Here is a 10705-nt window from a genome sequence, read left to right on the forward strand (position 1 = left end):
TGGTGGTGGTGGTAATGATGGTGAGGGTGATGACGGTGATGGTGGTGGTGATGGTGGTGGTGATGATTGTGGTGGTGATGGTGGTGGTGGTGGTGATGACGGTGGTGGTGGTGGTGATCATGGTGATGGTGGTGATGGTGGTGGTGGTGGTAATGATGATATTTTAAAACAATAGAAAGAAATGCTGTGCAGGCACCTGGCATGAGGTGGTGCCTCTGGCCCTGGAGGCCTACTGGTTCCCCACTTCCTCCTAGCCTGGCCATATATAATCAGGGGCCATATAGAATCCTGAAAACCTGCTCACTCCATTCCATGTTTTCTGGCCAACCCTGGTCGCACCCTGGCAGTGGGAGCCAGCTCCACTCTGCTATTTCCCTCCCTAATTAGACAAGTCAATATGTATGTCCCTTCACCCCCAAAGTGTGATGTTAATGGTGGAATTTCAGGCCCCATGGAGAAGGCGGAGGCAATGTTTTTGAGCCTGGAGTGAACCCCGTCCTCCAATTTGATCCCGAAAGGCTGCTCTGGGAGGGGTTGGCCTTCTCCCAGTGCACAGGTGCTGAGAGATCTCCTACTGAGCTGCTAACGAGGCGCAAGCCCCAGACTGGCCTTGCTCGCTGCTCCTCAATGCATGAGGCACAGAGACCTCTCCGTCTGTCTGCTCCCTGCTCCCTGTCTCTCTGAAGAGGCTGGGGAGTCCCCTCTGGAAGCCGCAGAACGCCCTTCATCAGCGTCTCTGCAGCCGCCTCCCCTCCACCTGCAGCCCATCTTTCCAGGCCACTTGGCCGGTGCAGGCCACCTGCCGCCCGCTTGCTGGAGGGCAGGGAAGCCTCTTTCACCGGCCGGGGCCGCGGGGCTGAGACACCAGCGTCCTCATCGCGGCCCCCAGGGTCTGGGCCAGCACTGCACAGGTGCCCACACAGATGTCCAAGGGGCTGGGCTCTGCTGCGGCCCAGCAGAGGGACCGGCGGAGCCCCTACTTTGTCTGGCCCTCCATCTCTCCATCAGCAAGATGAAGGGGTCCCATCTGTGGCGGGGTCGGGTGGGGGTGCCGCGGGCGGTGGGAACCTTACCCTTGCAGAGAGTTCAATGTCTCACATGTTTTTTTGCACATTATACATAAAGGAATGTTCATCCTACTTACAAAGAAACAAGCTCTCTCCTTTTTTTTCTCATGGCGAGGGGGTCCCTTGGGTCTGTTTTCCCCTACTTTTCACCAAAAAAGGGGGCAAAGAAGACCCACTCACTTTCCTCTTCAATCTAGGAAATGACAGAGGGATGCAATAGAGTGGCCAGGGCTCAGGGTGACAGTGGAGAAGGGGGCCCTCTGGGGGGCGGTGAGGAACCCCCACAAGGAGGCTGCCCCGCCCTTCCTGTGTGGGCAGAGGGCAAAGCGAGTGAACTCTGCCAGCCTCTGACGTTCAGGAGAGGCCGGAAATACGAAGTTTGAAGGGAAATTTCCTAACTGTAACTGCCGTTAACTAATTAAGGTTTAACTGCTGTGAACGCCCAAAAGGTACCTGACTGCAGGCTCGCAGGCCCCCAGCAGCTGACCTCTGGCCCAGCGTGACCGCCGAGGGCCTGCCCTGGGTGGTTGCTGATGAGCTCTCAGGGCGAGCAGGGTCCCTGATGCCCGTTCGGGATGCCAGGCAGTCTCCAGGCCGTGAAGCACCTCTGTCAGGAGTTCCACACAGAGTGTGGTCTCTTCTCAAAGTCCCCCTTTGACGCCTGGGGCTGCTGGAGGGTGACCAAATGCAGACTGGTGGGCCCCCGGAAGCTCTGGCTGGCAAAGATTAACCAGCAAGTGGGATGCCAGGGCTCCGTACAAGGGCAGAGAGGGAGGGCAGACAGGCCGAGGGCCTCCCTGGACCGCAGAGCAGTTTTCCGGCAGGTCCAGGAAGCAGGCATTCACTCTGCAAGAGCTCAGCTCCTGCAGGCTGGGAGGGGGCCCAGAGCCGAGGGCTGTGGACTCCTCCTCCCTGCTGGGAGGGCCCCCGTGCCAGCCCCGGGAGGCCCCTTCTCTGGGAGGGGAGTGTGCTCACCTACAGGCGTCCCATGGGAGGAAGACACAGACACGATAGCTTTGTTTAGTCTATTCTAAGACCTGCTGACTCAGCCGTGGTCACAGGCCCCGGTCCTGCTGCTTTTCATTCTTCTGAAAACAGGGAGTTCTCCAGGCTGAAGAGAAGTCCTTCAAATTTGAAAGTAAAAATGAAGAGAGCTAGAAATGATATACGTGTGCAGGTAATCATAAAGGGATATTGTGTTCTTAATTTCTACAAAGCAAGAGTAGTAAAGATATACGTAACATTTGTAGAAATTAAATATATAAAAATAGTCCAAAGAGCTGGAGGAGGAAAAAGGGCCTCATCCGTTGGAGGGTCCTTAGGTTGTATGTCGAGTGGTTTACTATTCACTGTGATAAGTTAAAAGGGCATATTCTCATCTCTGGAGAAACCGCCAGAATATAAAACAAAGAGCTGTAGCTAAAAAGCCAATAGAGAAGATAAAATGGAGCACTAAAAATGATTTGGTTAGCCAAAAAGAAGACAGGAAATGAAGCTCAACAGGACAATGAACATAAGTGAGAAATGGAAAGCAGGTACGAAGATGGTAGGTTACACGCAGTCACGTCAGTAATTGTAGTACGTGTGCTGCTGCTGCTAAGTCACTTCAGTCGTGTCCGACTCTGTGTGACCCCATAGACGGCAGCCCGCCAGGCTCCCCCGTCCCTGGGATTCTCCAGGCAAGAACACTGGAGTGGGTTGCCATTTCCTTCTCCAATGCATGAAAGTGAAAAGTGAAAGGGAAGTCGCTCAGTCGTGTCCGACTCTTAGCGACCCCATGGACTGCAGCCTACCAGGCTCCTCTGTCCATGGGATTTTCCAGGCAAGAGTACTTGAGTGGGGTGCCACTGCCTTCTCCAACAGTATGTGTAAATGGACTAAATACTCTGGATAAAAAGCAGAGATTTTCACACTGGAGTAAAAAATACTACCCAATAATGTGCTCTTTATAAGAGCCACAGATGCAGAAAAATTGAAAGAAAGCAATGAAAAAATATGCCATTCAGACAATAATGACAAGCTAGCCAGGGCAGCTAGCTTATTTCAGATAAAGTAGACCCTAAGCTGGGCTTCCCAGTGGGCACTAATGGTAAAGAACCACCTGCCTATTTAGGAGATATAAGAGATGTGGGTTCAATCCCTGGGTTGGGAAGATTCCCTGGAGGAGGGCAGGGTAACTCACTCCAGTATTCTTGCCTGGAGAATCCCATGGACAGAGGAGCCTGGCAGGCTACGGCCGATAGGATTGCAAAGAGTCAGACACGACGGAAGGATATTACTGGAGATAAAGAGGAACGTGTCTTAATTGTATTAGTAATCTATGGCTTTGTAACAACTCTAAACTTTAGCAGCCTAAAACGATAAGCTTTGATTCTCTCATCACTTCTGTGAGTCAAGAATTGGGGAGTGGCCTATCTAGGACCGTTCTGGCTCAGGGTCTTGTAATGACCAGGCATCTGTGGTCATTACATCTGAAGTCCTGACTGGGGTTGGAGGGTCCACCTCCAAGGTGGCTCATTCACATTTATGCTCAATTCAAATGATGAAAGGGAAAAATTCCCTGAAAAACAAGACTTTCTAAAACTGATGCAAGAAGAAAAAGAAAATCCGGGTAGCCTTGTATTTGTTAAAGAAACTGAAATTGCATTTGACACTCCTTCCACGAAAGATGGTTTCTCTGGTGAAATAGTACTGGTCTTACCCAGATTCTTACAGCGTAGAAGGGGATAACTGATACTCCAGGCATTATGAGAAAAAAAGCCAGAGGCAGCATCTCCCACGAAAGTAAATGCAAATGCCCTTATCAAATGTTTAGCAAGTCAAACTCATTGATATGTAAAACGGACTATATATTCTGGCCAAGTGGGGTTTATCTAGGGACTATGAGGTCAGCATTGGAAAATGAATCAATGAAGTTCACCAAAGTAACAGACTAAAGGAGAAAAGCCGTGTGTGTGTGTGTGTGTGTGTGTGTGTGTGTGTGTGCGCTTAGTCGCTCAGTCGTGTCCGACCCTTTGCAAGCCCATGAACTGCAGCCAGCCCGGCTCCTCTGTCTGTAGGATTTTCTAGGCAAGAATACTGGAGCGGGTTGCCATTTCCTCCTCCAGGTGATCTTCCCAACCCAGGGATCGAAGCTGCATGTGTCTCCTGCATTGCAGGCAGATTCTTTGCCCACTGAGCCATCGGGGAAGCCCCAAAGGAGAAAAACCATAAGGTCATCTCAATAAATGAAGAAAAAGATGCAGTAAAGTTCAATACTCATTCATGATTAAAAAAAAAAAAAAACCACGCAACTTTTGGAAAATTAGGAATAGATGGCAATTGTATCAGTATGACAAAGGGTGTATACAAAAAACTTATATTTAACATCATATTTAGTAGCGAAATACTGAGCACTTTCCCTGTAAGACTGAGAATAAGGCAGGGATGCCATTTTTACCATTTTCATTAAACACTGAAGGGAAGTCTTAGCCGGTGCAAAAAAAGAAGAAAAAGAAATAAAAGGAAAAAGTAAAATGATCTCTATTTGCAAATGACATGATCGTGTACATAGGAAACCCTAAAGCAGACTTCAAAAAGACGACTATGGTCCAGGGACTATGATTCCACACTCCCAATGCAGGGCGCCTGGGATTCACTCCTGGTCAGGGGACTAGATCCTGGTCAGGGAGCCAGACCACACAGGCTGCCACTAAGGGTTTAAATGCCGTGATGCAGGATGAAGGTCCTGAGAACTATAACTAAGAACGGACACAGCCAAATAAATAAAAAAATAAACAAAAATTTTGAAAGACTCAGAACTAATTTAGAAAGTTGGCAGGAGAGTTATTCAATCGTATAAAAAGTCAAGATGAAACAACTGGAAACTGAAATTAAAAGGTAATTCTGCATAGCATCAAAGCTTCAAATACCTAGGGATAAATTTCCCAAAATATGAGCAAGATACTTATGCTGAAAACTACAAACTTATGTGACAGAAGTCAAAGACTGAATTAAATGAGAGGAGGCGGGGTTTAAAACACGCTTTCCTGGTGGCTCAGCAGTAAAGAATTTGCCTGCAATGCAAGAGACTGCCTTCAGTGCAAGAGATGTGGGTTCAATCCCAGGGTCAGGAGGATCCCCTGGAGAAGGAAATAGCAACTCACTCCAGTATTCTTGTCTACAGAAGCCCATGGACAGAGGAGCCTGGGGGTGGGGGGCTACAAGCCACGGTATCACAAAGAGTTGGACATGACTTAGCAACTGAACATGCTTATTAATCGAAAAACTCCACAGTGCTAAGGTGTCAGTTACCCATGATGTGTTTCTGGCCGTGGCTTGTGCAGCAGAAGCAAGTCCCCCGACCAGGGATGGAAACTTCGACCCCGCAGTGGAAGCATGGAGTCTTAACCACCGGACCCCCAGGGAAGCCCCTCCATGAGTTTTCGTAGAATAATTGAATAGATTCAGTGCCATCCCGGTCCCTTTTTCAGTAGATTTTTGAAGAAATTGTCAGGTTTATTCTAAACCCTAAGGGAAATGTAAATTTTGAAGAAGAAATATAATATTGTAGACCACCTGATTTCATGACTTATTTTTAATGCTGGTAGTTAAGACAGTGTGATGCTGGCATAAGGAAAAACAGACCAACACAGAACAGAGTCCAGAAATAAAGCCCCCCTGTACAATCAACGGATTTACAGCAAAGGCGCCCATGTAATTCATAGGAGAAGGGAAGCCTTTTCAACAAACGTTATTAGAATGGCTGGTTATCCACATGGAAAAAAAAGAAAACAAAAACCAGCTGAAACTTGACCTGTTTCACAGCATCCACACCTGCTCTGAGTGGAACCGCAGGAAAGGCCGGCCCGGGAGGAGGGTCACGTGGCTGGTCTCGCCCACTGTCCCCGGCGGACCGCTGTCCCGTGTCTAGGCACGCCCGTCCCATCCCAGGATCCAGCGCCTTCAGCCTCCTCTGGGGCCCCCTTCTTTCTTTCTCTTCTTCTCTGCTTGTGTTTGGGGGCCTCTCAGACTGTCCCCCACGGGTGGTAGTCCCTTCCTGACACAGGCAGTCCCGGGATCAGCACTGGCACACCCTCCTCCTGGAAGCCCCCTCTGCTTTATGAGTTGGGGGGCACGTGACCCTTTTCCTTGCATCTGGAACACTAGGGGGGCTGGGTGGTTTGTCATCCACAGCAGGACACGCACGACTAGAAAGGGGCGGACACGCTGATGGTTGTCAAGGTCAAGCTGGGACACACGGGGCCTCTCTCAGCCTCTTCACATGCCGTCCTTGGATGGAGCGGACGTGTCCATCACTTCTCCAGACGCTGAGCTCTTGCGGAAGTGGCCACACCTTGCCGTGACCCTCCCCCGAGCTCCCACCCCACCTCTGGCCCTGAGTTGCCTCCGCTGGGGTTTGCTGGCCGAAAGCGGAGAGTTGAGTGGCAAGCTGGTGATGGGCTGGGGCGGCCCTGAGCACCTGGGTCCTTCGCGTCTCCCATCTCCTGCTCAGGTGTCAGGTCGGTGGTCAGGCCTCGGCTGACCCAGAAGTTCCCAGAACCAGCCTGAGCTGATCCCGCTGAGTGGCGCTGCATTTCAGCCACATCCTTGACTCACTGGATCCCATGTTTGTGCCATCACCCGCTGACCCATCTGCCAGTCCGCGCACCCCACGAATGCCTGTCAGGCTGCTCCTCCCAGCCATCCGGGTCTCAGCCCAGGGAGACAGCCCCCACCCCGCCCCCCAGGAGCTCGCCTTCCGATGAGACACGCGGACAATGAGGCTCAAGCACGAGCACAGGTAGCCCAGCATGAGGGGGGAGGAGCCCCCCCAGATGCTCAGCTGGGCGGACGGGCACCAGGAGAGCTGAGAGCAGGGCGCCCGCTGCCAGGAAGCTCCCAGTGTCACAGGACAGAGAGACAGGAGGACAGGCCCCGGGGGCTGGGCGGGGTGCCAGCCGTCAGCGAGGTTTCTGTGCTAAGGTCAGGGAGGGCTGGGGACACACGGAGCTCTGCCCAGAGACAGAGTTGGAAATGGCAGAGGCAACGCGGCTGACCGTGAAGGTCAGGAAGGAAGGTCACGGTCCGCCCTCCACCAGCCTGGCCTCCTGCCTCCTTCCTCGGAGTCCAGGTCGGAGATGCTACTCTGCTTTTCCTTCTGCAGACGAGGCTCCCGCAGTCAGGAGACTCGCCGGAGGTCACCCGGCTGGAGAGACGCCAGAGGGCCAGGAGCCCAGTCCTGCCTTTGCAGGCCCCTCTCGGTGGCGTCACGTCTCCGGGACTGGGGACGCGCGGGCTCTACAGGGCCCAGGCTGGCATCCGTTCCCCAGCAGCGTGTTCCGGGACAGAGGTCCGGCCCTGCCCATCTGTCCAGACGGGGCTGCTCATCACGCACCCCAGACACTGCCAGCTGCCCGGCTGCCTATCTGTCTCTGCCGGCGGCACGCAGATGGACGGCCCCTCAGGGGGCCCCGAAGCTATTTCCTGGGGCTGGGAGAGGTGGAGGCTGGTGTTGGCGCATCTCTGAGGCTGCCCCCCCCCCCCCCCCATCGCATTTCCAGGGACTCTAGGAAGGAGGCCACACCCCTCCTTGGGTCCAGTGTGAAGTGGTCCCAAGAATGGACGGCCTCTCCCCATCTTACCCCCAAAGCCAAGGCTGAGGTCGCTGACCCTCCTTCCTGAGCCTGCTAGGCTGTCAGAGCCATGGCCTCCCTTGGCTGGAATCATCCAGTCCTCAGGGCACTGTCTGGGGAGACCAGGTGGGAGGACCTGGGGTGGCCACAGTCCTGTCCACCCCAGGAAGGATGGACAACCTGCAGAAGTGTCTCTGGGCCGGGAAGGGGTCCAGGTAAGTCTTCTTTCCTTTCCTTAGCGTTCTCCAAAGTCCCAAGGATGAGCAGCACATGCCTTTTCTAGTGGAAAAGGGACAACTTTTAAAAAACAATTCTCCTGGTGTTGTAACAGGTTTCATGTAGCAGGTATAGAATGTCTTCATCTTTGGTAAAATTTGAAATTTCTGTGGGTCTCCATCACAAAAATGAACACGGCTGGAGGGTTCTATGCCTCATGTGCCTCCCTCTAAGTCCAAAAGGTTTGGTGACTTAGCTTTTCAATGTTTTCTGTAGGACTTGAAAGTCTTGACAATGACCATGAAGTATCATTTTAAAATATCATCAGAAACACATACAAGGATCTCCACTTTGGAAGCTGCAAGGAATGGCGTCAGCTGTCTTCCTCCTCCCTCCCATTCGCTCTTCCACATCACCATCCGTCCATCCACTCATGTACCGGTCCGTCCACCATCAGTCTCCCTCCCTCCCTCCCCTTCTTCACCAGGGAAGCCCTGGGGGTGGGGTGCTGGCAGGGGAAGGGGCATGGTCTGCGGCAGGTGGGCAGGGACGGGCGGGGAGTGATGGGGGAGCAGAGGATTCCCTGGAGGAGGGGAAGCTGAAGATGGGGGTGGGGGGCAAGGGCACCCTCCAGGCAGCAGGTGTCGAGGACCCCCGGGGCTGGGAGGGGCAGGGGAGGGCTGAGGGGGCACCTGGCTCTGCAGTGACCCCCGCTTTGCCCACGGGCTTTGTGCGCACTTGGTGGGGAAGCCGCGCCATCTGGTGGCCAGTGGGGAGACTGCAGGGAAGGTTCTGGGAGGGGTCCCCTGGGGGGCTGGGCCTCAGTGAGGACAGCCCCTCACTCAGCCAGTGTCCCGGCTCCCCTCTGCCCAGCTCCCCATGTAGGCCTTGGGGGGGCCGTGTCCTCTTCACTCCTGCCTCAGCTGGTGGCAAGGTGGGAAGGAGGCGGGAGCTGGGGTGCCCCTCCTCACCCCAGTCTGGGGGCTCCCCGCCTCCTTGCTATGTCTCTGGCCTGGTCCTCGGGCTGCCCTTGTCCCCTGCAGGCCAGGGGCGGGGAGTCAAGACCACGGCTCTCACCTGGCACCCAGCCGTTGGGTCCCCAAACTGAGTGAGCCGGGCAATGACGTGGAGTCCTGGAGGGTCTGGCAAGGGATGGGGGGTGGGGGGCAGCCAGGGCGGCCCCCACACGCGGCCCACGGGCAGGGAGACCCCGCCGGCCCCCAGTTGGGCGCCCTCCCCCAGGGAGCGCCGGAGGACCACCCGCAGAGGCTCCCGCCGGCCCGGCTGCCGGCCCACCATGAAGTAGATGAGGGGCCTGCCGCTGCAGTGGACACAGGCCAGGAGGGTGGCCAGGGGGAAGAAGGTGGACAGCAGGAAGCTTGGGAGGTACGGGCGCAGTGTCCAGCAGAGGAGGTAGGGGAGGCCGCAGACGAGCAGCAGGAGCTCGGAGCCCAGCACGGCGCCGTAGAACCGCGGGCGCTGGCGCTGGGAGCAGCAGGCCCCCCAGACGAGGAGGACCAGGCCAGCCGCGAAGGCCGCGCAGGCCAGGGCCAGCAGCCCGGCGACGCTGGCTGCGTGGTAGCGCAGGCAGGCCAGCAGGCGCATGCTCTCACGCAGCAGGCCGCAGGCATTGGCGGTCAGCAGCACAGCCGGCGGGGCCAGGGCCCAGCTGAGGCCGCAGACGACGCCCAACGTGTGTCTGGGGCGGCAGCCCTGGTAGCAGGCAGGGAAGAGGTCGGAGAGGCAGCATTCGGCGCTGAAGGCCGCCAGCAGCCAGAGGCCCACGGAGAAGGCCACGAAGGTGACCGCAAAGTAGAGGCTGTGCCCGGAGCCCAGGGCCGCCTGCACGGCCGAGAAGGTGAGCTGGCAGCCCAGGAACAGGAAGTCCGCGGCGGCCAGGTGGAGCACGTAGACGGCGAAGGGGCCCTTCTTGATGTGGAAGCCGAGGTGCCAGAGCACCAGCGCGTTCCCCAGCAGTCCCCCGAGGCCCACGGCCAGGGTGAGGTAGAAAACCACGCTGCTGAAGGTCCCCCAGATCCCGAGCATGCTGGCTGGCTGGCTGGCTGGGCGGCTGGCAGGCAGGACCCTGGAGGGAAGTGACAGATGTCGAGTTGTCAGTACGCAGGCGCATCCCGAGGCCGCCGGACGGCCCCTTCCAGGCCAGCGCCCAGCCCTGCAGGCCCCCCGACCTCTTGGTAAAAGGAGGATTCCGTAAGACACGCCTGATCCGGGGAGAAGAGAATTCCGACCAGGTGGGTGGTCCTGCCCCTGGCTGGATGGTTAGACTAAACGCACAAACAGCCGCGTACCAACGTCGCTGCAGAGGTCGGCATCGACTGGACAGGACTCGAGGCAAAGGGGGCGCCCGTGTGGACACGACTCGGGGACTCCATGTGGGGAGAGGCTGGACTACGCTCCCGCTGGACCCCAGCCCCAGAGGGTCAGCCAGGCGCAGACCAGCGGTCGCCATGAGCACACTCAGTCCTGTGCTGGCCATGGAGGGTGGGCAGCGGGGCTGGGGGTGGGAGCTGTACTGTGGGGGCGGTGGGAGGCTGGGAGGCTGAGAGAAGGCTGAGGGCACCCCCAGCCTCCCTGGCTCTCCGGACCGGGCAGGAGTTCAGCCGGCTCCTCCCGCTGCAGGCGGGTTGGCCACGTGCAGCTCCGAAGCCTTGGCAACCTTGGGGATGCGGTGATGCCCCGGGTCCTCAGGAGAAACCAGTGCAAGCATCTGCTGCCAGCCCCTTAGGGGCAGGGGAGGCAGACCCCGATGCGGGGTCTCAGAGGTGCCCTTCCCTCTGCCCGCTCCCC

At 56.1% G+C, this 10705-nt stretch overlaps 1 protein-coding gene across 1 annotated transcript; it reads right to left on the reverse strand.

The window, feature by feature from the left end:
- Nucleotides 1–7509: 7509 nt before the first annotated feature.
- On the reverse strand, nucleotides 7510–10367 carry MRGPRG (MAS related GPR family member G). The gene is made up of 4 exons (XM_027531192.1): nucleotides 10207–10367; nucleotides 8982–9983; nucleotides 7691–7794; nucleotides 7510–7538 (listed from the first exon to the last, which is right to left on the reverse strand). The coding sequence occupies exons 1-4, from the start codon at nucleotides 10365–10367 to the stop codon at nucleotides 7510–7512; spliced, it is 1296 nt and encodes a 431-aa protein (XP_027386993.1).
- Between the last annotated feature and the right edge of the window lie 338 nt (nucleotides 10368–10705).

The sequence above is a fragment of the Bos indicus x Bos taurus genome, chromosome 29 (assembly GCF_003369695.1).
Source record: "Bos indicus x Bos taurus breed Angus x Brahman F1 hybrid chromosome 29, Bos_hybrid_MaternalHap_v2.0, whole genome shotgun sequence".
Classification (NCBI taxonomy): Eukaryota; Metazoa; Chordata; class Mammalia; order Artiodactyla; family Bovidae; genus Bos; species Bos indicus x Bos taurus.

Excerpts from the sequence above, each read along its gene's own strand:
- MRGPRG (XM_027531192.1), bottom strand. The coding sequence starts at position 10,367 with ATGGCGACCGCTGGTCTGCGCCTGGCTGACCCTCTGGGGCTGGGGTCC. Across the intron at positions 9,984-10,206 it reads CGACCTCTGCAGCGACGTTG|GGTCCTGCCTGCCAGCCGCC; the intron begins GTACGCGGCTGT and ends ACTTCCCTCCAG. Across the intron at positions 7,539-7,690 it reads CCTCAGCCTTGGCTTTGGGG|CCCCAGGAAATAGCTTCGGG; the intron begins GTAAGATGGGGA and ends CACCTCTCCCAG.